Source organism: Tympanuchus pallidicinctus, unplaced genomic scaffold, assembly GCF_026119805.1.
Source record: "Tympanuchus pallidicinctus isolate F22 unplaced genomic scaffold, pur_lepc_1.0 scaffold4, whole genome shotgun sequence".
Taxonomy (NCBI): Eukaryota; Metazoa; Chordata; class Aves; order Galliformes; family Phasianidae; genus Tympanuchus; species Tympanuchus pallidicinctus.
The window spans coordinates 46148246-46174079 of record NW_026294758.1 but is presented as its reverse complement, the minus strand read 5'-3'; the positions used below and the strand labels follow the sequence as shown (position 1 = coordinate 46174079).

The 25834-nt window shown below is 37.5% G+C and overlaps 1 protein-coding gene across 4 annotated transcripts in view; it reads left to right on the top strand.

The window, feature by feature from the left end:
* The window catches only part of KDM4C (lysine demethylase 4C), a 299770-nt gene that overhangs the window by 47223 nt on the left and 226713 nt on the right, over positions 1-25834 (top strand). For all 4 annotated transcript variants that reach the window (XM_052700472.1, XM_052700471.1, XM_052700470.1 and 1 more), the window contains 2 exons: positions 915-1108; positions 15278-15327. In XM_052700472.1, the coding sequence (XP_052556432.1) occupies positions 915-1108; positions 15278-15327 (244 nt within the window). The remainder of the gene's footprint in view (positions 1-914; positions 1109-15277; positions 15328-25834) is intronic.

The window sequence follows — 25834 nt, the reverse complement described above, 5'->3', positions numbered from 1 at the left end:
TTCGTTATAAATAAATCAATTTGTTATCCGGAATGAACTCATTCTGTAGAAATAACTCCTTTCTAAGACCCCCAGGTGACATAAGGGTGACATAAGGGTAGCCTTTCTTCTTAATGAGGTCATCGTTGCAGGCAGTCACATGCGGAGTCTCAAGAAGGCAATTCGGAAGCCTTCCTTCGAGGAGCTAACGGTTGCTGTTACAGTGAAGTTTGATCTCTTTCTCTTCAATTTTGTAGCTTTGTCACACTGACTTCTACACGCTGTATTACCTGAAATTGGAATCATGTTTTGTGAATGTGAAATACAACGAAAACTACATGTGTGGCTTTTAACACCCAAACTTTAGGCAACAATGGGAGGAAAATGTCTGAAATCCCATGAAATTAGTGGATTTCTTCTCTAATGCTGTGTCATGCAGCTCGTTATGGTTATAGAAAGAAATATCTCTGAAATGATTGTTTCATTTTTTTATGGCTTTTTCAGAAAAGTGGTAAACTCACATAGGAAAATAATTTAAAAGCATTTTAATTTTTTAATATTATTTTGTATGTAAAAAGGAAAGATATGCCTAGTGACACATAGCTCATAGATACTCATAGATTTTTGTCTGCAGCTGTTATTTCTGTTGTGTACAGTATTTCAATATGTGTAAAGTTTGAAATATTAAATTTTAAGCTCACATATATCTATCTATCTGTGTTCTCTGCTGTAAACATGTCACGCTTAACACCTGATCTAAATTCTGCTAAGGACAAAACAAGTTTTTGGGGTAACTTTAAGAGTCTGATGGAGTATTTATTAATTTTTGCTTATCTACAGTCTTTTGAAAGGCATGTATCTTTTGTGAAATACTATTATATAAAGTTCCATCATTTTATTGATTTAATAATACACCTCTTATGTATCTTTTTCAGGGTATTGAGGAATGGAATATTGCTCATCTTAATACAATATTGGATGTTGTAGGAGAAGACTGTGGAATTTCTATTGAGGGTGTGAATACCCCATACCTGTATTTTGGCATGTGGAAAACAACATTTGCATGGCACACTGAAGATATGGATCTCTACAGCATTAATTATCTCCATTTTGGGGAGCCGAAGTCATGGCAAGTTTTAATTTTTCTAGAAGCTTATTTATCTGTGTGTTTCAGCTGACTAAAACAAGCAGTTGGGGTGCAATTGCTTCACAGTGATTAACTTTACTCAAAAGCCAAGACAGCATTCTCAGCTAAGAAAAGCAATGAAATGGGAGGTCTGTGATATAAAGAACATTGCAGTAATGTACTCTTCTGTTTTAAAGAACGAGGCTAATAAGTAGAGCTCATGTGAGTTCAAAAGAAATAGGTTGTAATGGTTCAATTTGAGAAGTTTAGAGTTGACAAATCCAAGGATATTTGAGAAAGCTCTTGTGAGGCCTCTAAGAAATCAATTTCTTTGGTTCAAGTTGTTTGGGTCTGATTTGTCTTTTGGGACTGCTTACAGGTTTTTGTATTTAAGATGCTTTTAATTGCTTTTTTTTGTTTGTTTGTTTGTTTTCGTTTTGTATCAGAATTTTATTATTCAGTTATTCGATTATTCAGGCCCGGTAGCAAAGGAGGTTCAGCATTGACACATTTCCCAAATAGGAAGTTTCTACTGTCCTTTTCATTTCATTTAATTGAAGAGCCTTTTGTTTGAAAGAGGGATAAGAAAGTGAATATACAGACTGTGGTCTTACGGGTATGTCTTAAAGCACAATAGAGAAATGATTTCCTGCTGATCGTCAGATTTTTTTTTTTTCTCTCCCTGAAATACCTGTAGAAGAAATAGCAGTGGACACTAATTTCTTTTCCTGAACAAAATTGGCCCATATTGTTTCAGAATGTTGCACTAAAGTTCACTGACAATTTTTATCAGTTAGAGGCTTATTTATTTATTGTTATATCCTTGCTGGAGGAATGCTGCAATAATTTATACTCATGCTGTTATCGTATTCAAATGTTCTTGTGTTAACATGATTTTAGCATATTCTTTCAGACAAATAAAGGAATTGCAGCTAATGTTTGCTTTTAAAATTAAAGCTGAGTGAACTGAATTGTGCTTTTTTAAGGAAAACAAATGAAACCCTGGTGAAAAATATTGTATTAAAAAGCATTATAGCGTGTTTTCTTCTGAGAGTAGCTTCTGCCTGAAATCCCAGGTGAGCTTTTGCAGGCAGCTGTTAAATCTGACAGCTGTGATTGTCTTTATGGAATTTGGAGCTTTCTCCAATAGTTAGGCATAGATAATCTTCAATTTCTTCTTATTCTCTGTGCACTTCATCAAGAGACAGGCAAACAATTACATATTATGTAGTGTGTACTGATTCCTTCATTGACTGCTTTATTTGAAACACAGGAAGTGTGTCAGGTAACCATTAGCGAAGTCAGAATTATGGTTATTTTTCTGTCTACATGTGTATATATTTGTGTAATTTATATGCTTGCTTTATACATTACTTTTTACCTGTAGAGAAGTCCTAAGGATAGGCAATAATTTGAGAGGAAGAAATGAATTAATACAATTCAGAAGCCTTGAAATAGAATGAGGGGAGAAGAGAAGGATGTTCTGAGGAAAGGTTTGAGAGAAAGAAAAACAGCATCTGCTGTGATTGCTTGCTGCCAGGCAGAATTTTTCCTGCACCCCTTCTTTTGTGTCTTTTTTTGTTTGTTTGTTTCTGAGGGGAAGGAAATCTTGAAGACACTACCTCATTTAACGTCACTGTTTTTTTATGAGAACAGTCTTATTACCAAGAATAACCACTGGCATGATTTACCTAATTTGTTATTCCAGTTTGTTGTTTGCATGTTTTGTAATGGTATCTCAGAGCTGTGGATTCACTCTGGAAGTTTCTTCACTCTTCCATTTGTTGTTAAGTATATTCATTATCTTCCGTTGTAATTATTATTTCAGGTTTATAGGCCTTGATTGAAGATTTTTTTTAATGTAAAATTTGAGGAGTTTGACATATTCAAATATAGAACTGCTCTTTGACATTAATGCTTCACCTAATGCAGTTGTTAGTTGGTAGTAAAATGTTAGCCTGTTGGTATGTGTGTTATATCCATGCATAAAATATAGATAACGCTTCAATTTGCATTATAAATTTATAAATGACAAAAATCTGCATAAGTTATTTGCATTTTGGAAATTATTTCTTGCTGTATGAAGTATCTGAAAGCAGTGCTTACTTGTGGTGCTATTTACCTGTGTGTAAATAGAATTTTTTTTGCTTTTCTAAAGGTTGAGATGTAAGCATTCTTGAAAAATATTAATTACACACATGCAAAAATGATTATTAAGCAGTCAGTTATTTTCATGGCACTGTGGAAGTTTCAAACATTAAAATAATTGGAGTACTCTTTTCTTAAGAGAAAATGAGGATAAGTGGCATATTTAGGTTTTTGTTTTTGAAAGATTTGAAAGATTTTTAGTGATAATGTCAAGAAAAGGACTGGTTTCTTAAGGAGAGGCCTTAGCTAAATTAGATTAAGTATCACTACTGTAAGAGAATCTGTAGTGATGCAAAAGCACGTGGGTTAGGTTTAGAAATTCTGATTTGGGGAGCTCAGTGGAGCCATGATGGTGAGAACACTGATCTCAAGATTGCCTCAGGTTCTTTCATGGGCTACTTTGATGTTGCCTCTTGACTACTGTAGTTGTTTGCTCTATTTTTACAGATTTGCTAATGTAGAATGTGTACCAGTATGTGTTATATCTGCCTTGGAAATTTGAGGAAGTGTTGTTCCATGTTATGGGCTATGAGACGCATTAAAACATGATTTCACATGAAAGCTTTCAGAATTTGAATATCTGCAGCAAAGAGATAGTGATGGGGTTAAAATATTGAGGAATGAAACGGATGGTGTTCTGATGCTATTAATACAGAGAAAATTGTAGTCAAAAAGTGGTGTAGAAGGGATGGCATGGTCAGACTAGCAGTAGTACTACAGATAGAATCTCTTTTAACCTGGTTTTGATGGTGTCTTCTGGAGTATCATAAATAGGGTTTTCATTGTGCTCAGCAGGTGACAAAGACTGGTGAAAATTGGGCCAGGTGAAACAAAGTTCAGCGTGGGTAGAAGAGTGCTGTTAACTTTTGTAAGTCATGCATACCATTTACAGAACTGGCATGTTTCCTATTTGTGCTGTATGTCTCAGAAAAGTAACAGATAAAATTACAGTGATGTGCAGATATTTTAACATGAAGTGGGAGTAATCTGCAAAACCTTCCCTGATAGATGGGAAGGTGGTTATGACCAAGTAAGGAGAGGATCAGCCACATTTACTTTAAAATTATTAGAAAAGGAGCAGAAATAAGATTGTCAGGAAACACAGAGGTAGCTGTAATCAGAATTCTGACTGTAAAAAGGTAGCTATAATCTGTCAAGCTTGTCAGCACTGTTTCTTGATCTTGAAACTGCTCACGTATTTGGAGGCTAATGTGTTCTCCATGAGAGTGCAGGTATTTCAAGTTTTTTATCTACTTCTGAGGATGAGGAGAGGCTGTTAGAGCTGAGATTGTTCAGCTTGGAGAAGAAAAGGCTGAAAAAGTAATGCCTCCTGTTTATTTCAATAGAAACTACAACAAAGAGCACAAGAGCACTATTTAGTAGAACAAATTCTAGCTACAAAAGACTAGTTTTAAACATTGTCACCAGCATTAGATGTGCTTTTTCACCAGCAATGAATAGGAGCCTGTATGCCACACTTGTAAAAATCTGCACCAGTGGAGGTGACCCACTGTCACTACTGTTGAAATGCACCTCCCACTTCGAGCAGGTTTGGAAGGTGGGAACTGGAGGAGCAATGTCCCTCCCAGTGTAAGTGAACATCAAGTTTGTAACCACCCGAGGGACCTGATCATCCCTAAGTCACTGGGTCCTGATGAGATGCAGCACAGAATCCTGAGGGAATTGGCTGATGCAGACGCCAACCCTCTCTTAATTATGTTGGAAAAGTCATAGCAGTCAGAAGTAGTCCCTGGTAACTGGAAAAAAAAGCACCATCATACCCATATTTAAGAAGAGTGGAAAGGATGGCCCGGGAGCTCCCAACTGTTAGCTTTATTTCTGTGTCGGAGAACACAGAGCAGATCATTCTGGAAGTTAAGGCGCATGGAAGAGAGGGAGATGATATCGTCAGCATAGCACCACCAAGAAGAATTCCTGCTGACCAACTTATGGCCTTCTGTGGTGGCATAACTGTGTCAGAGGTCAAGGGAGGAGCCACTTCTGGGACTTCAGTAAGGCCTTTTACACAGTCCCCCATAACATCCTTTTTTCTAAATTGGAAAGATAGATTTGATGAATGGACTGCTCAGTGGATGAGGAACTGCTTACAAGTTTGCACCCAGAGAGCAGTGGTCAGTGTCCAGATGGAAATCAGTGAAGGGTGGTGCCTCTCAGGGGTTGGTGCTAGAACCAGTGCCCCTTAATATTTTCATCAGTGACATTGATGGTGGGATTGGGTGCACTCTCAACAGGTTTTGAGATGACACCAAGTTTGGGGGTGTGGTTGATATGCCTGAGGGAGGTGATCCCATCCAGAAAGACCAAGACAGACTTGAGTGATGGACCCAAGAGAGCTTCATTAGATCCAACAAATGCAAATGGAGAGTCTTGTACCTGGTCATGGCAGCCCCCACTATCCATACAAGCTGAGACATAAAAGGATTAAGCATAGCCCTTCCAAAAAGGATTTGGGAGTACTAGTGAATGGGCAGCTGGACATGAGCCAGCAATGTGCCCTCGCAGCCCAGAAGGCCAACTGTATCCTGGGCTGCATCAGAAGGAGCATGATCAGAAGATCAAGGGAGGTGATTCTGCCCTTCTGTGCTGGTGAGACCTCACCTGGAGTACTGCATCCACATATGGCATCCTCAGGACAGGAGAGACCTGATAGGGGATGTCCAAAAGAGGGACACCAAAATGATCCAAGGGATGAAATACCTCTCCTGCGAGGATGGGCTGAGAGAGCTGGGTCTGTTCAGTCTGGAGAAGAGAGGACTCTGAGGTGACCTGATAGTGGCCTTTCAGTATCTAAAAGGGACTGTAAGAAACAAGGGGACTGACTCTTTAGCAGGGTCTATTGTGACAGGACAAGGGGAGATTGTTTTAGGCTAAAAGAGGGGAGGTTTAGACTTGATATGGAATTCTTTTTTGATGAGTTTTTTTTTTTTTTTTTTTTTTTTGTGAAAAGAGTAGTGAAACTGTAGAACAAATTGCCTAGAGAGGTGGTATGATGTCCTGTCACTGGAGACATTCAGGGTCAGGCTAGATGGAGCTCTGAGCAAGCTATGGATGTCCCTGTTCATTGAAGAGGATTTGGACTAGATGACTTTTAAAGGTCCCTTCCAACTCAAATTATTGTAAATGGGAGTGACGTGACCCTTCCTCCAGTCATCCAGGACCTCACCTGACAGCCACGACTTCTCAAATATGATGGAGAGCGGCTGAGCAACCACCTCAGCCAGCTCCTTCAGGACCCTGGGATGCAAGCCGTCCGGCCCCATAGACTTGTACACATTCAGTCTCATGAGGCAATCTTGGACTTGCTCAGCCCTTGCAGTGGTGGGAGATTTACCGCCCCTGTCCCCACCTAGAGGTTTAGGGATGCAGGGCTCAAGGACTGAGAATATAAAAATGAGAAATACTGGAATCCTGGCCGCCAATAAAGACCAAGGCAAAGCACTCATTCAGTCCCTCAGCCTTCTCTTCGTCCGTTGAAGCCAGTTCTCCTTTGACATTTACCAAAGGAGGTACACTCGCTTTGGCCTTCTGGCCAATGCATCTGTAGGATGTCTTCCTATTGTTCTTCATGTCCCTTGCCAAGTTAATTTCTGCCTGTGCCTTGGTTTTGCTTTGCCCTCAGTTTGCCCAGCAGGTCCTTGCCGAGCCTTGCTGGTTTCCTACCTCCTCTGCCCACATTCTTATTCAGAGGGACGGAGGGCTCTTGTGCTTTTAGGAAGGCATCCTTGAAGAGCAGCCAGCTCTCCTCAACATCTTTGTTTTTAAAGTCCTCTCCTGTCCTGAGGACTCCAAATTCATATGCTTGCTTTATACGTTACTTTTTACCTGCAGAGAAGTCCTAAGGATAGGCAATAATTTGAGAGGAAGAAATGAATTAATACAATTCAGAAGTCTTGAAATAGAATGAGGAGAGAAGAGAAGGATGTTCCGAGGAAAGATTTGAGAGAAAGAAAAACAACATCTGCTGTCCATTGAACAGCTTGGAGTTTGCTCTTTCAAGGTTCAGGGTCCTGATGCCACTCTTTGCCAGGCCCACATCCCTCAAGACAACGAACTTGAACAGGGCCTGGCCACTGCAGCACAGGCTGCCTCCAACCTTAATGCCTTTAATGTGTCATTTTGTGACTGTGTAATTTTGTGATTCATACCCGCTTCACGTCAGACACCATTTTGTCAGACTTCCCCTCTGCTGCCTTCTGCTGCATAGCAAGAAAATATAATAGGATGCTGGTGGGAAGGTTCAGCCTCTACTGTCATACAACCAACATGCACCGCTGGTGTTGGGGGGCAAGATATTAAAATAGGAGGCATTACTTTCAGAGCAGCTCTTGTGTATAAATATCAGAAAGAAAGGTGCTAAGAGGATGGAGCCAGGCTTTTTATATTGGTGCCTAGTGAGGTGAGAAGAAGCAGTTGGCACAAACTGACACAGAGGAGGCTCCATTGGAACATCAGGAAGTCCTTGACTGTACGAACAAGTGAGCACTGACACGTGTTGTCCAGAAGAGTTGTGGAATCTCCTCCTTGGAGATTTTCAGAAGCCTCCTGGGCATGGTCCTAGGCACCAGATGACCTTTCAGTGTCAGCCTTTCCCGATGGAAGGATCAGACTACTGCAGATTCCACCTTTGTAGCTTCAGTAGAACTGTGAATTTGAAAGCATTACCACAGTAGTGATTCTGAACTAGAAAATGTAACTGCTTAGACCCTGATGTTTAGAACAATGTTATTAATGTGGCAAAAAATTAATTACTTCCTGAGGCATGATGGAAAGATGACCGTAAACCTTCAGAAAGCAGAACTAAATTTTAAACTTACATCATTTCTAGTGATGTTGTGGTGTAACTGTCGGTTTTTTTAATATTCTTTAACAAATTTTTCTGTGGAAATTTATGGCTTAGTGATTTTACAGACACACATAGCTTTGCATTTATTTTAATTTTTTAAAACATTGAGGTTATTAAATTTGTAACTGTAAATGATTTGAGATGCATCTGTTTTGATTTAACTTCACGAACTGCTTTACCGTGTCTGTATTGTGGGCAAATCAAATTTTATTTAGTGTTGTGGGTTTTTTCTTTTTGTCCTGGACAAAATGAATGCAAGGCAATCAAGAGTGGAAGTCAGTGTACGACTGACAGTTTATAGAATTTTGTGCTGATCCTTGCACTACTGACTCATTGGAAATCTCTTTGTCAGCCTAACCCTATACATTTTTTTATGACAAGTAGAGGTCTCATTTTCTCTTCCTGGAAACTAGGGACTTGTCATCTCATAGTCGTTCTCAGAAGCTATTAGAGGCTGCATTTTTCATCTTGGAAATGATATTAAGGAGTCCTTGGAAAAAGAAAAGCAAAGTATATTTCAGAGATCTTTGTATTTGTGTCTATGTTATCACTTAGCTCCACTGCTTTCCTTGCTGTGAAAGTAAAATTCACTTTCTGTAGATTGAAAGCATGTGATTCATTCTAGCAGGGTATCCTAGGCTGTCACACAGTGAGAGCTATGCAATTTCTAGAACATATAACAGATATTAGTGATTTTTGACATTCTTTGCAGCCAGTGAGGACAAATTGTCCTTTTTCTTCTTTCCAGTACAGATTCCCAGAGTGAGGACTTAGATTTTAATCTGTATCTTGAATTCTTCCTTAAGCTAGGATTTCGTTGGTGAAGCAAACTTGGAGCTAGAAGCTTTTTGTAGAGACAGAATGAATGCTGGTGGATGCAGAACATTTGAAGTTTAAATAGTTGGTATGTGTCAGACTGAAAAGTTTTTGAATCTCCAAAGAAATACAGCTTAAGACTGCATTATTAAGAATTTTGACTTCTGATGACTGCTTTTTTTATATTAAACACTATTTGTGTGAAAATTGATGATGCACTGTTATACTTTTCTACCTAATTAAAGACAGTATAGATGGATATGTAAATATCTATCGTGTCTGCACTGAATTGAGGTAAAACAAAGCTTAATTCTGATACAGACAGAAAGTAGGATTGGTGATTTGTTTTTAGCTACATTATGCAGGATGTTTTTAAAAATTGTATGTTGAATTTTGTTTCAGTAAGCACAGTTATATTAAAGTAACTTTACACCTCATTTTTCTAAATCAGTATTCTGATACTGCTACGTTAAAAATAGGACAGTTTTCTAACTTAACAAAGAGAAACTGTGGTGCTAAGTTACTGTTTGAATTTAGTTAATGTTAAAATGAACACAATAGAACATTACCAACATTCTTAATGTGAAGACATTTTAATTGCATATAACTGCATTTGTTTAATTTTATTAACATTGTTTAGAGGTTTTACAACTGGAGTTATGGAAATTAAGATTGCTCTGTGTTATGGCTTGTGGCTTCTTGGAAGTTTTTCTCCGTAGAACGTGGGAGAACATTTCAGACAGTGGAATAGAAATCGGGTAATCATTTCTTTCCTGATTGCTCAGGGATATTAGGAAGAATGTCATCTCAGAAAAAAGTGGTTAGACATTGCAGCGGGGTGCCCAGGAAGGCAATGGAGTCGTTGTCCCTGGAGGTGTTTAAGGAAAGGGTAGATGTAGCACTTAGGGATGTGGCTTTGTGGGCAGTACTGGTGGTAGGTAATCTTAGAGGTCTTTTCCAACCTTTTTTGATTCTGTGATACTACTCTTAAAAATCTTTGTTGCATTACTGTTGAAAGACTTGGTAGCTTTGAGCTGGATTTGTTTCATTTCAATACTGCCTTTGTAAGAAAGTGTAGTAGCTTTTAATGTGCAAACTCTCCTGACTTTTAAAAATGAAATTATATCTTTCTAAAATTATTCCTGGGAATTACAACTGATTAAGTTTATAGTGTGGTCCAGATTTTTTAATTTTATTACAACCCTGAAATCACTGTTCTGGCTCTGCAGAATTCGGATGGGTGAAAATAGGTGCTTCATGGAGGAATACATTGTGAGAGACGTGATGAATGAAGAACTGCTCAGTCTAGACAATAGGCAAAAGAGGGGAAGATTTAAAATCTTGTGGTTTAATCATATAAGAACTGTAGGGACTGGGATTTGGATGCATTTTTTTTTTAAGTTGTATTCCTAAGTCATCACTAAAGAGCAGGGTACTTATTTAAAGACGTTGAGATAGTCCTTCTGTATAAATGTGCATTTTGTCTGCAGCCAAGAATTTAACAAAGAAGTGAAAATTCTATTCTCTTCAGGTAGTCTGTCAACTCTGTATCTCACCAAACTGTACCTTAATAGTTAAGTTGTGGGAGTATATTCTTCCCTGTCCCATGTTACTAGTGATGTGGGTGCAAATAAGGAAAATGGAGGAGGAAAGATTTCATTGTATAGAAGATGAGAAATCTTGCATTTCTAATGTTTGCAAACAGAAGGTTTCTTTAATCTCTGCTAACTGGTCATGAGGTAAAAGGAAAAATCCTGAGGCTAGGGAACAGAATTAAGACTTTCTGTTAGTTGTTGTTGTTGCTGTTGTTGTTGTTGTTGTGGAATACTTTACTGTGGAGGAAAGGAAAAAAAACCACACATGAGTATGTATTTACCCCTGTGAACAAGAGATTGTTCTGAGGCTGTTGCAGACTGTTGTATGTACTTTGGAGGTGTTAGAATGCTTTTACAAGGCATCAGACTGATATGAAGGCATCATTTAATGAATATTCATATATTAATGTCACACACTAACACAGCAGCAATATTACAAATGATGCAAGTTGTGTGCAGTGATTTTACCATAACTGAACTTTTAAATGGCCTTCCAGAGTTTGGAAGATTGGCTTCTATCAAGAGATTGAGTGAAAAATCTTTAAAATTCAAATGCTGTAGTAATGCTGTTTCCTATATTTTTTTTTCCCTGAAATTACATTAGTATAATGATATTTATTATCAAAATTTGTTTAGGCTTTTTCTGTCATTTCCTCTGTCTCATTTTAATATAAGTACAGAAACCTAATTTTACTGTGATTTATGCTTATTATCAGGACAGTCAGATGTTTATACCGTAACCGAAAGTGAGGAAAGAACATGAAATTAATCCAAAAATCACAAAATTATTGATAAATGATGTAAATGTGCCTTAAAAGTTATTTAAAAAGATCTGTTGTCTGTTCACATAAATAATTTGAGTCCTATTTTCCATAAGCACTTTTAATATAGTAGACTTTTTTTTTTGCTGCTTGACGTTTTTGCCACAGTCTCTCAAATGGAAATTTAGAAAGTAATATTGCTGTGGAGAGATGATATTAGTTGGCTTTGTGTTTTCTCAGATGTGTATTAGTTATTTTTTCTTCTGAAGACTGTAATTTTCGTCTACGTTTTCCTTTGAGTTAAGCAATTTCATCTGAGGTCCACATGCTTTTGGTTAGTTTGTTGAAATGAGCTATGCTAAAGTTTCCATTTCTGACTTAAAGAAAGATTAAAGGAAACGGAATTTTTCTTTGGTGTCTTGTTATAGAGACCTGCAACATCCAAATGTTCCTAATAAAACTGAGCTTGAGTAAAATGCATATTTCGTTTTTTCCTTGCCATATACTTTGCCATACAAGGAGAAACTGTTTTCCTAAGGAAAATTCACTCTCATCGAAAAGTAAATGTGAAGAAAACAGTACTGTGGAGGTTATTTACATTTTGCATCTCAGAATGTAAAAAAAATAGTAACCAACAGAGTTATTAAATTTAAGCAGGCATTGCTGTTTTTAGCTGAGTTTGCGGAAGATTGGTTTTTCACATCATAGTCAACTATGTTTGTCAGCGAACTTATTTTCTAAGCTATGGGACTGAGTGATCACAGGGGCCAGGCTGTAGTTTGTTACTGTCTCCTCTGAAGAATATAGATGGGACAGTGAGCCTTCATTATCAGTAGTTTGTGGGTAAGCAGTGAATGTTACTCCATGATGCTGAGATTTATTTAGAAAAAAAAAAAAAAAAAACCAACGATGCCAACTGTTATTTAAAAAGAAATTTGGAATTTTTTCCTGGCCCTGAATATTCAATGTTGCTGGATAAAACTGAAATGCCATTACTAAATTCTTTGTGTTTGTTCAGTGGGATGCAGTATAATCTGTTTCAGTTCAGCTCGAAACAGTGGGTCTTACCTGTATATTTAAAGTGATGAAGTGTTTTGCGTTACACGATCCAAAAATCTGCCCAAGATCTTATGTAACCTAAGGAGCCTGAGAGAGAATATTTTTTTCTTTTCTTTTCTTTTCTTTTCTTTTCTTTTCTTTTCTTTTCTTTTCTTTTCTTTTCTTTTCTTTTCTTTTCTTTTCTTTTCTTTTCTTTTCTTTTCTTTTCTTTTCTTTTCTTTTCTTTTCTTTTCTTTTCTTCTCTTCTCTTCTCTTCTCTTCTCTTCTCTTCTCTTCTCTTCTCTTCTCTTCTCTTCTCTTCTCTTCTCTTCTCTTCTCTTCTCTTTTCTTTTTCCCTTTTTTGCACTGAATTGATGATCTGAGAAGGAATTAGAGTGGTTTTTTTTTTTAATGTTTGACATGGTAGACCAAGCATCCAGTTAAATTCACATCACCATACTTCGTCTGGCTTCCAAGACAGGCACGTGCATTTAAAAAGGCACAGTTTTCTAATATATTGTGTTTGGAACCAAAGAGAGGTATTACTCCATTGTGTCTGGAGAGTGAGTTTGGGTCTTCTAATGATACTGCAAAGGCAGCCTCCTTTTCCTGATCCCTTAACCAAAGGCAATAGCATCAGAGGGAAGAAATGAAGGATCAAAGGTTAGATGCTGCTGCATTCACCAGAAGAGGACAGTGGTGAAAAGCACCAACTTAGGTTTAATGAACTATTGATTGATAAATTTATATTCTCTAAAGAAATAGGTGGAGCACAGTTAAATCACTTGTCCCCATTTATCTTCCTAATCGCTTAAACGGTACCATTTTTAATATGACCTCAGTTTTCAAGTTTTGTCTTTTTGTACTACTAATAAGTACTTAACATATATGCAGGTATAGATAGAGGTATGTGGATGTGTATTATGGCAGAAATACAGCCTGATGCACTTACAGAACAGGTTTTCAAAGTAATCACAGTCCAATTAGAGACAAGAAAAGCAAAGTCTCCAGTTTGTCTTCTTAGACAAAAATACTGTCTCTTTTGGTTTTACTTTGGAGTTCAGTGTTTAATGGCATAGAGTGCAATAGAAAATGCTATACATAGCTGTATAGCTGAGGTGTGAAAGTTAAAAATGTTTTAGATTATTATGTGTGCGCAGATGCACATTTAATGTGTGGTGGAGAACAGGCATAGTACAAAAGTACAAGTAGGGAGAAACAATTTTGGAAAGATAGAATTCTGAAGAAAACTGCACTCAGCAGAGTCAAGTCAAAAGTCTCTTTGTTTAGTAGCATTTGGAGTGAGCTGTCAGGCATGGGCTTTGTTAAACTTGTTCTGTTTGCAGCTCAGACTGTTGTGTTGGAATAGTCGTGCTTCTGTGCAGCAGTTCCAGTTGTAGGAGTTAAAAATTTGTGTGTGCAATAGGTGCAAATGAAGGCTGGAGATAATGTTGTGCTGAGTGAGGGGCTGTGAATGGCTTGTTTGTTTTTTCTTAATGAATTGACAGGAAATATGAAATAAATTTGTGTTCATAATATAGTACAAGAGAAAAATCTGCATGATGACTTTGAAAATGTGGGTTTGAACTATGCTAAGTATGCATTTTTTCCCCTTTCTGAACTGTGTTTTTTAAAAAAACAAATAATTAAATGTTGTTAAAATACCGAAAGCCGATTAAATCACACACTGAAGTTGTTGAAGTCAAAAGTGGAGTCTAATGCATAGACATACTGGTGACGTGTATAAAGTGCAGTGAATCTGTGATGAACAAGGTTCTGTGTTTGCTCAGGTATCACTCACTTTGCAGAGTTGTTGCAAATTGCTTGTGGAATCGTGTAAAAATATTTTATTGTAGGAACAGAATGTTTCCAAGATCTGCACAATTTCTGAATTTTTAGAAAATGTGTTTCTTAAGAATTGGAATTTGTTACAAAGGCAAGTAGCTTCTCATTCCACAGCACTGACAGTAAGAAAAAAATTCAGGAGGCATTTAATACTCATATTTTTCTATTGAACTTTTTTGTGAAATACATTAAAAAGCAAAGAAGTTAAACCTGTGGGAATTGTATTCGTTTTGTCATGTGTGTTTTTATTTCACTTGGAAAACAAAAGTGGCTCTTTTTTAATTGGAGTTATGAATGTCAGTATGCATGATTTTAAATGGTAATACGTTTTTGAACTGTGTATTATAATTTTTAAACTAACAGGAAGTTAAAATTGTTTCTCAAAATACCTTTATCTGTACTTTTCCCTCAGAAAATAATATATGAAAGTTGTTCCAAAAGTAACGCATCCTGTTTTGTGATGCTAGCCCATGATGAGTATGTTAGTAATTTTGCAGTAGAGGTTGAACTTTCCCACCAGTATTCCATTGCATTTTGTTGCCATGTGACAGATGGCAGCAACAGAGCACACTGACAGAATGGTATCTGACATGGAAGTGCAGATGGAGCAAAGGTGTGTCACTGAATTCTTCCATGTGGGAAAAATGGCACCAATTGACATTCACTGACACTTGTTGAACGTTTCTGGAGACCAGCCAGTGGATGTGAGCACAGTGAGGTGGTGCGTTTCAGCAGTGGTGGCAGCAACAGTGGGTCATCTCCACTAGTGCAGTACTGTGTGAGCCTGGCATGCATGCTCTTGTTCATCACTAGAGAATGCAGAGCTAATGGTTGATAGCTAACTGCTGAAGAACAGTCTTCTGTAGCTGAGAATGTGCTCTTTGAAATTTTATTGTTAGTATACTCCTTGTATCTGTTGTCATTTCCATGGAAATAAATGGGAGGCATTATTTTTGGAGCAACCTGTGTATTTTTTCTATTTAATTTTTTCACTCATTAATCTTCTTATTTTCTGTCCTTAAGGTACTTAATTATCTGCAAAATACTGTTTTGTAAAGTAATTATTTCTTTAAACATGCAATCCTTTTCTTCACGTGAATTTTAGGTATGCAATTCCTCCAGAGCATGGGAAACGGCTTGAACGACTGGCTCAAGGTAATATTTTCTGTGTTTCTGTATGTGAGACATTTGAAGGACAAGTCTCCAGCAAATTGAAAAACGTCCTCTATGAACTATTGTGCTTTATTAGTTCTTAATATCGTGTGACTTTTATGTTTGCAAGCCAGGAACGCCTTTTAATACTCTGAGGAATTTTAAGGGCGCAAAGTAAGCCTTTTTCTTACTACTTTATTTTGTAGTGGCATTTTTAGGTTGATGGTGTTTATGAAAATAACACCACAACATTTTGTCCTTCTTGTTCATTAGATTTTCATGGCAAATATCTTTGCCTCTTTCCATGCCCTTGCTTTTCCTTACCATAGTTTCTTGCCATCGGAAACTTTTGCATTTATAGTCAATTGTAGTTAAATTTGGTTCAAAGAAAGAAATGTTTAAGAGAACTGTGTTTTCTGAAGTTCCACAGAAGTGGAGTGGAATGCCAGGATAGAGAAGGGAAACTTAGTACCTCTGAGTTGGGGTGGCTCACAAAATACACTAGCTGTAAATCTTATTTATAGCAGCCTACTGGCCAACGAGCAGCATAATAATGTACACTAATTCCTCAAAGCATGTAGCGACTTGTGCTCTCCAAAGGTGTGAGGAACAGCTTTTGAGAAGAAGCAGAGAATATTGTGGGTATGGGGTCTAAAGAATAAAGAAGGATAATTTATAGAAAAATGTTTCTTGCACAGTTATTTGTTTTATTTTAAATAGCAACTACAGAACTCCTCTTATTTGTAGATTGAGTAGTACATATGAACACAGGAATAATCAGGCATGTTTCTTGACCTGCAGCCTATGTTTTATAGCCTGCTATTGATGATACTATATAAGGAATGCCAGAGGGGTTGTGGATGCCCCTAGGGGCATTTGAGGCCAGGCTGGAGGAGGCTCTAGGCAACCTGGTCTAGTGATTGGTGACTCTGCCCACGGCAATAAGTTGAAACTAGATGATCTTCGAGGTCCTTTTCATTCCTGCCCGTTTTGTGATTCTGTGACTCTATGAATACCACTGAAAGCTGATAATTAGATATTGTGTATCTGGACAGTCTTCTGAAAACACTTGTTCATTTTCTTTTCATATCTATTTTATGCACGTATATATGCATGGCAGTTTTTATGAGCAATAATTAAACTAGTTATTGAGAACAATAATATCATGTGTATCACTGAGATGTGAGGGTAAAGACAAGAGCTTGCAGCCTTAAAAACACAGATTAAAAAGGCAGATTTCAACCTGGATAATTGCTATCATTATTCTGAAATTTCCCACATGAAAACTGAGAGAGTTTCTGCTGAGAGAGTTGTCATGTATTTCTGATTTCCACATCTTTAGTTTATCACCTGCAAAGTATAAAATTATTCTTGTGTCTATGTTGAAGGTTCTGATTTTCACTGATAAGTATTTTGATGCATATGGTAGACCAGGTGAATCCCAGTTCCCTCAGCCTCTCCTCATAAGACTTATGCTCCAGACCCCTCACTAGCTTCATTGCCCTTCTCTGGACATGATCCAGGACCTCAATGTCTTTCTCTTAGTGAGGGGCTGAAAACTGAACACAGTACTCAACGTGCAGCCTCACCAAGGCTGGGCAGGCACAGAGGGACAATTACTTCCTTTCTTGTGCTGGCAGCACTATTTCTGATGCAAGCCAGGATGCCATTGGCCACCTTGGCCACCGTGGCACACTGCTTGCTCATTGACCAATACCTGCAACCACTCTGCCCCAAGCCTGTAGCATTCCTTGGGGTTCTTGTGGCCAAAGTGCAGGACCCAGCACGTGGCCTTTGTCCCACTGGTCTCAGTCTGGTGACCCAGCCTGTCCAGATCCCACTGTATGGCCTCGCTACACCCCAGGCAGATCAACAGCCAACTTGGTGTCATCTGCAGACTTATTGAGGGTGCACCGAATGCCCTCATCCAGGTGATCAATAAAGATACTGAAGAGGGCAGGCCCCAGTAGCAGCCCCTGGGGAACACCACTCCTGACTGGTCGCCACTTGGATTTAGCTCCATTCACCACCACTCTCTGGGCCTGGCCTTCCAGCCAGTTCTTCAACCTGCAAATCTTTGATCCACACCTTGATTACTCAGGAGAAGCAAAGATTTGAGATTCTGTATGTCCACTTTTGATGTTTACTGGGAAGATGGTATTTGGGTTGATGGAATTTTTACTTGATACGGTTGAGCTGCTTTCAATCATACTATAGGATTTCACATTGACTGCTTATAGCTGTGCAGCAGTTTATTGCTAACTCTTCAGGTTTATGCATTCTGTAAACTAGTGTGTGCTCAACACTTTTTTTTGAGGGCAAGGAAAGCGAATGGGCAATTTCAGCAACATCTGTTCATTCCTTTTTAAGAAGTAAGTGTGAGTGATGGGTACCATTGTTTGGAGCAGACTAAAAAAACTCAGTTTTTTCTTTGACGTACTGTAGTTTACTCAGATATGGGGGTAACCTGTACAAATTCAGGAACTAGGTAACTTTTTGAGAGACGTGCTTTGCTACACCTTTAAAAAAATAAGTTCACATTTTCATGGGAACTTATGATGTTGCTTAGTGTAAATTTCTATAAGAGCCATAAGGTGGTGGAATCACCGACCCTGGGGGTGTTCAAGGAAAGGCTGGATGTTGTGTTGGGGGACATGGTTTAGTGGGAGCTATTGGGAATAGGTGAACGGTTGGACTGGGTGATCTTTTAGGTCTTTTCCAACCTTGGTGATTCTATGATTCTATGATTCTATGAAAATACTATGTTAGCAGATGAAGTCCTGAGATTTCTCAAGCTCTTACTGCTGCTAACGGTGGCTTACTGTGTAGGAGGAGTGGGACGTAGAAACATGGGGAAGTTGTGGAAATCTCCAGAAACATGGTATGTTGGAAGCTGATAGGACATGTGGTGTGGGGAGTAGTGTCTCAGTCAGAATTGGCAATAAGCTAAATGAGACTTTCTTCTCAGTACAGCAGTATCACTAACAGTTCTTAGGACAAGAACCAGTGAAAGTATTGTAGGACAGGCAGAGCTCAGGCCTGAGTAATACTGGCTTAGACATTTTTCCACAGATGGGAGCAGTAACCTACCCATGCTTCATAATAGCTTGGTTTAATGAAGCTGCCCGAGCATGTCAAATCAGCGTTTTCAGTGCACACCTGCATGGAAGTTGGCAACCACTGCTGATAAGTGTATGACAGTACATGCTACAAGGATGTGTAGTGAATACAAATCTGCATTCCTTGCTGAATCAGAATAAGTGTGATCGAAACTTTATTATTTTTATTTCAGAACTGGGTTTTGAACAGTGAGTATCAAATTGAAAATGGAATCAGATGTTGAACAATGAAAGTCACATTTTGGATAGTTTTTTTATCTATTGTATTCAGGGAATGAAGGTAGATTTCTGTAGGAGAGCTACGTGCTCATACATAGGTTTTTATTGTTACAGAAAGTAGGTGTGTTAGTTTTACAGACAGATACCTCCAACATTTCCTGCTTTCAGTGTTTGACTCTAATATCTTCTATGTTGTTTTTCATCGAGTAGGCTGCTTTTGTGATATCTTTGGTCCAGCTAGTAGTGTGGAAGATACAGTTCTTAAGATGTTGAACTTTATACTCACCTTGACATATTTTTCACTTGTTTTTGTTTGTATTCTTCTATTTCTGATTATTTCCCTGTTTAAGAAGACTAAGTCTTCTGTGGTCTTCTACTTTGCAGCTGCTGCCTGCTGCAATACAGTCTGAATTTTACAGTAAGGTATATTGAAAAGGTGAATATACAGAGTAATCTACATGGCAACAATTCAGTTAATAAGAAAAGTTCATAGAAGATAGCATAATTGAGACTTAGTGCTTAATTACGTGTGTATTAAAAAATTTCAGTTGTACTTTTACAAGTGTGTAACGTGAAGAAAAGTAGTTTATGCAAGAAGGCTGATGACTGACTAATTCTTACTAAGATAATCGAATGCTCCTATAGTAATAAAAATAATAAAACGTTACATTAATTGTGGCAGGCTGTCTAAGTCAAGGCAACAGTTGATACATTAAAATTAAAGGAAGGCTAGAATATTTTCCATTAACTTGTCTACGTGTCACAATTATCACACATGCCTTTTGTGCATGAATGCTTTCATCTTTGCTTTCCATTGAAGTCTTGACTGACTGCGGCACCTACAAATATTTTATTTGAAATACATTAGACTTGAATCTAATCAAGGCAACAGTTTGATTTTACCCTTCAGCTGCTTACTCATTTATGTAAGCTTTTTTCAGTTTTTTGTAGACATAAATGTATTAAGAATCTCAAGTGAGCTGTTACTGCAATTTTTGTATGTGTTACGTTGATCTGTAATATTATGGTATTCTTAGGGATTTCTCATTTCATAAAATGAGTTGGAAAATAAAGAGAATCACAGATGACATTTTCAAGGATTTCAAGTTCTTTTAATAGTTGACTTAATTGCGGAAATTATTTTAGAGAGCAAGTGGCATTTATCTGGTATTTAATTATGTTCAAGAAGAAATTAAAGTAAAATTTGACCTAAGTGTATAGTGATACTATAAAAAGCTTTGTATGGTATATGGCATTAATTAGTCTGTTTCATGGAGAAGTCATTACCTTTTACATAAGAGAATAAGTCCAAATAGTTTTTTGGATGAAAATTGACATAGAGTTTGCATAACTTGTAAGGGTCTCAAGTATGAAAGCTGCAGCAGCTGAGAAATTTAACTTTTTCCTAATTGATAGTTATATGAGTCAAGTTAGGAAAGTCATATCTAAGAAATAATAAATGCAAGTCCGTAACATATTCATCTGGATATAATAACACTCATATTTCACAGCACTTCATTTATGGCTTTTGTACTCTCTGGTTTATATGTCATACAAACTCTTCTTTGTGAGAATGTTCTCCCACTTACTTAAAAGAAGTGTGCAGTACATAAAGGTAAATAAAATGAAGTCAGATCACTACAAACTCACTTTAATAAGTTACATTGTTTTTATTTATTCTCATAAAAGTAAATATTGAAAATATACTAGAAAACTTTGTCCTCCTTTTGTGTTTGCCAGTGTTCCAAGAGGAATTCTTGTAAGTAGTGAATTACGAGTATTTTGTGTGTTCTGAAGTCCTTCAAATGAACATCCGTGATTTATATACATTAAAAAACTACCTTATTTTGATCTTTCTTCCTTAATAGCATTAATTGGGATGAATTTTGATTACATAAAATTACATTAAAGGTACTTGCAATTTAGGATGATATTTTCTGAAAGTTCTTGTTTTGCAGTTTATATTAATAAAGAAAATGAGAATATAGCACCTTTGATGTGCAATTTGAGTGTAGAAGTGTAGAAGAACAAGTATAGCCTCATTCATTCTCTGTTTAGAATTTGATTTGAAAGTGTATCCAATTTTTATGTGCGTTTGTTAAATAGTGACTTTATTTTTGACCAAACTGATCACATAAGTTAACAAGATAGTACATAGTATTATGTACATTGTAGAGCCAATGGAGTTGCTCATATGATTAAAAGTTGCTAATTTGAGAATAAGAAGATCGTAATTTGTCCTTGTATGATCATAGCCTAACACTTTGATTGAAATCAGTATGCACATATTCCTACTAGGGAGGTAATTGTTCCCATTATTTTGATTATGATAATCTACTGCAGAATGGAACCTAATCCGTTCAGTTTTTTTGAGTGATAACTGAGATACAGCAGTATTCTCTTCTGATATGAGCTATACTCTTAGAGTTGAAAGAAACAAATTGAAACCAGGTTCCAGGTATCAACGATCACTGCCCTCAATAACTTATTGAGCCAACCTTATTTTTAAGTTGTCTTTACCGCCAAACCTCTTTATGTACTCTCTAATGTCTCTCATTGCAGCAGTGTGGTGTGTGGGAATCTTGTTTCCTCAGGGGCAGCTTGCGATCTGCTTAGTACCGACTTCTAGTTTCCCCTGGAAATGAGAAAGTTTTGACTTACATCTGGAATATGGACCATAAAACCAGAAATTGCGAAGTGGTATTACTGTCTACTAAGGTTGAATAGCCTTCACTGATATAGTGTTAAGACTCAAAAAAAAAAAAAAAAAGAAAAGAAATCAAAAAAAAAAAGAAAAAAAAAAGAAAAGAAGTTGGTTAGAAAAGTAATTTTGGTCATGTTAACTCTTGATGTGGAATTATCTGAGAGCACGTTTGTGACTCTTTGCAGTTGGAAGACTATTTTCACATACTTTTTGCTATTGTTTGTTGTGTTAACTATAGAAAGCTGATAAAAAGGTTGAGTAGGACCTTACATTTACTTATCTCTCTCTTTGCTTATGTCTTCATACCCAAACACTTGTCCACCATTTGTTGAATCACATTTTTATCATAGAATCACAGAATGACTTGGGTAGAAAGGGAGCTCAAGAATCATTAAATTCCAATCCCGCTGCCACAAGCAGAGTTGCCAGCCACTAGATCGAATACTGGATTAGATTGGCCAGGGCTCCACCCAACCTGGCTTTAAACATCTTCGGGTACAAGGCGTCCACAAACTCTCTGGGCAGCCTGTGCCAGCAACTCACCACTTTCTCAATCAAAAGCTTCCCCCTGACATCTAAATCTCCCCTTCTTTAGTTTAAAATCTTACCCCTTGTCTTGTCACTATCTACGTCTATAAAAAGTTGATTTCTCCCCTGATTTAAACTCCCTTTAAATACTGAAAGGAGACAATTAGGTCTCCCTGTGGCTTCTCTTTTCATAGGCGAGGAAGGCTAGTTCTTTCAGCTTGTCTTTGTAGGAGAGGTGCTCTAGCCCTGCGATCTTTTCTGTGGCCCACCTGTGGACCCTCTCCAAAATCTACACATCTTTCCGGTGTTGGAGACGCTGAACCTGGATGAGAACTCCAGCAGGGGCCTCACAAAGACAGAATGGAGGGGGAAAACCGCCTCCCTTGCCCTGCTGGCCACTCCTCTTCTGAGGAAACCCAACACACCATTAGCTTTCCAAGCTGCATTTACACACTACTGGCTCATGTTAAGTTTTTCATCAATCAGGACCCCTAAGCCTTTCTCCAAAGGGGTACCCTCAAGGAGTTCTTCTCCCAGTTTGTATACATACTTGGGGTCACCTTGACACAGATCAGCTTGGTGTCATCAGCAAACCTTCTATTGGTGCACTCAATCCCATCATCTGTCATTGATAAATATATTAAAGAGTACTGGACCCAATATGGACTCCTGGGGCACAACGCTTATTAGCCGCCTCTACATGAACACAGATAGAGCCATTGACTATAACCCTGTAGCTACAACCTTCCAACCAATTCCTTATCCACTAGGTAGTTCATCTTTCAAATCCATATCTTTCCAATTTAGAGATAAGGATGTGGTGGGGGACCATGTGAAAGGCCATGCAGAAGTCCAGGTAAATGACATCAGTTGCCATCCCTTTGTCCATGGATGGCATTCCTCTGTCATAGAAGGTCACTGGGCTGGTCAGGCACAAACTTCCTGAAGCCATGCAACCTGTGTGGGGTTACTGTTTTGTCCCTCATGTGCCTTAACATGTCTTCCAGAAGGATCTGTTCCATGATCTTTCCAGGTTCAGAGGTGAGGCTCAATGGCCTTTAGTTCCCCAGGTCTTTCTTCCTCCCTTTCCTGTAAATGAAAGTGCTATTTCCCTTTTTCTAGTCCCTGGGGATTTTGCTTGACAGCCACAACTTTTCAAATATAATAGAGCCCAGCAACCACATAAGCCAGCTCTCAGGACCCTGAGATGCTGCTGTTCTGAATTGTCGCTTTTTTGTATGTGAAATAATTAGAAGTATGGAAGAGGTCTGCCACTTCTCAAGAGATCATCTGTGAAAATGAGGTTGCATGCAAATTATCACGAAATACCTGCTTTTATTAGAATTGATTTAGAGCTCATGGGTACTTACTTTCATGTAGCTAACAAAGCATGAATCTACTACAGAATTTTGGTATGTTCTAGATAGATTGCAGGGTTTTTTTTTTCTTTTGGATGTGGAAATTCACTGCATATTCAGGATTGATTTCTAAACCTGTGACTTGTTAATTATAATGTGAGATTGGTATTTGGAATTGGTTCTGCTGTGTTGCAAGATTGTCTTAAATAATGCTTGTGGTGGTGTTAAAACAATAGGTTAATGAAGAGAGAGAGAGAACTATATGGCGTTCCTATTATTTAAATGTCAGTATGCTGTAAGAGAATCTGTGCATTTAATGTATTTCTAAAGGTCTCGCCATGCTTCCTATGTGGTGTCCTCTTTACAGCACGTTAACAGGTCTTTTTATATTTGTTAGTCCTGCAGGGTTCTTTGCTGAGGGAAGAGTTTGTGTGACCTTATCTTTAGCCAGAGCAGAAGAAAAGACCTTCTGATGAAACCTTTTACAAGGACATACACCTTCCTTTCCTCTCTTTCATTGAAAAGGAACATTTCTGAGAAAATGCTGTGAATGAGGCTGAAAAATATGTGTGTCCAAGTGTAGACTTTGAAAGAATCTGGAAAAATATTTTATAGCAGCACGGAAAGTGTCAACAGCACCTTTGATTTCATTTAGAGAGCACTGTAATTACAGATGTTGTCTGTAATTTTCTCTTAATGGATGCTCAGCAGGTTGTAGTCTGCTGTTGAGTGTTATTTGCGGCTTGCTTAGAATTCAGCATGCTCACCTTGTGGTTGGAGTTGTCACAACTCTTTCTCATCTTTTAGAGGTGTAGTGGTACAACTCAAGTTTTGGATATTTACTTGCTCATCATTTGCTTTCCGACATTATTTGTTGAGCTAATTAAGTTTACTGCTGTACCAAAATTTGGTACAAATTCTGTTTGCTCACGCAGAATCAACTCAGTCAAGCTCTCCTTGCTTTTGGAAATGGAATTTCTTTGTTGCTTTTTGTAACAGTTATTTTCTCAGTCTCAAGTGTCACCTTTGATCATTTCCTTTCAGTCTGTTTTTGTCTATTATTTCCTAATGCTGCTCAGGTCTGAGGTTTCTCGGAGCCATAGGCTATCAATTGCAAGTTGCGGTTATTATAATTGCTATAGATTTTAATTGTTCCAAAGTATTTGAAGTGTATTCACCGGAGCCAACTATTAGTCGAGTAGTTTCCTTTTTTATCTTTTATTTTAATGAAGTCATGCATACTTATGTGATGAAACTGAACCCTCAAAAAATTGCTGCTTGAAACTTAAGCTAGCATAATTTGTAATTCCAGTAAAGTAAAAAAACATGCATGGTAATTGCAAGTAAGTCTGACACACTTTAATAGAATTTGATCTCAGGACATCCTAAGAGTCCTTAATACTTCTGCCAACATAGGTGTATGTTACACCTTTGTTGCCTAAATGAACCTTTTATTGGAAGGACTGCCTGTGCAAATGCAGTAAAGCAATGTCAGTCCTTTTACTGTATAAAAACAGTATTTTTAGAGATTAGTCTAGTTGTTGTGTTAATTTTTCTCATACATCTTGAGTGAACTCGTCTTGATACTTTCAAACATTTACAAGGCCTTTTCAGTAAAACACTACACATTCATTTTGGGGAATATTTGAACAGTGTTCTTGGTTAATGTATTTCCTATGGACAAATATTTACACCTTGGATAATCCTAGGAAATCTGTCCACCTGGATCTCTCTCAGAGATTGTTTTTATTTTTACAGTATCAACTATTTTGTGCATAAATTAATCAAAAAGGTTTTTTTTTCTATATTACTTTTGTTGCTGTCATTAAGGAGACTTTGTCATAATAGTTCTTGTCATAATTGGCTGCTGTCATTTTTTTCTCCACTCTCTTGTTGTGATGCAAATTGGTAAAATGTAATGTATACTTTTACTACCATTTGCTTCATTTGAATTTATGTCCATATTTCTCAGGACAGGTCTTCCCTGTAGAAAGATAGTGCTATATATGTTATACACATTTTTCTTGTACACAGAAATAAAATTGCTGTCCTGAAGTGGCTTTTTTTAATATATATTTCTTCTCAGTATACTTTTTTGTTTGTTGGTTTTCAGCAGAATCAGACAAATTAGTATTTATTTAGTTAGAAAAGTAGAATTTCACCCTGTGTGTGTTTCGGAGTGGTGAAACTTCATGCACTAAACAGTGAGAACTCAATAGAGGCTAAGATATTGAGCCATCACTTCTTTCTGCTTGTTTGCTAAGTTTTCTCCTGTGGATTTGTGATAGTGAGCTCCTTTGTGCCTTAATTCCACTTTATCAAAGTTAAGCAAAAATTTTTGAAATAATTACTTCAGAGAGTATTTTATTTTCCAGTAGTAGCCCATGAGACTTTCTGAAGTCACTGAAATCACTTGAAAATAAGTGACCTACAATGGAGTGAGCTGTTGGTGTTAATACGTCTTGGCAACATTGCAAAATACGCTCTCCAGAAGAAAGCAAAATAAATTAATGAAGTTTAACTTCACAAAAAAATGGCTTATTTTCAAATGCTTTGTGACTGATGCAGTATAATAGTACATT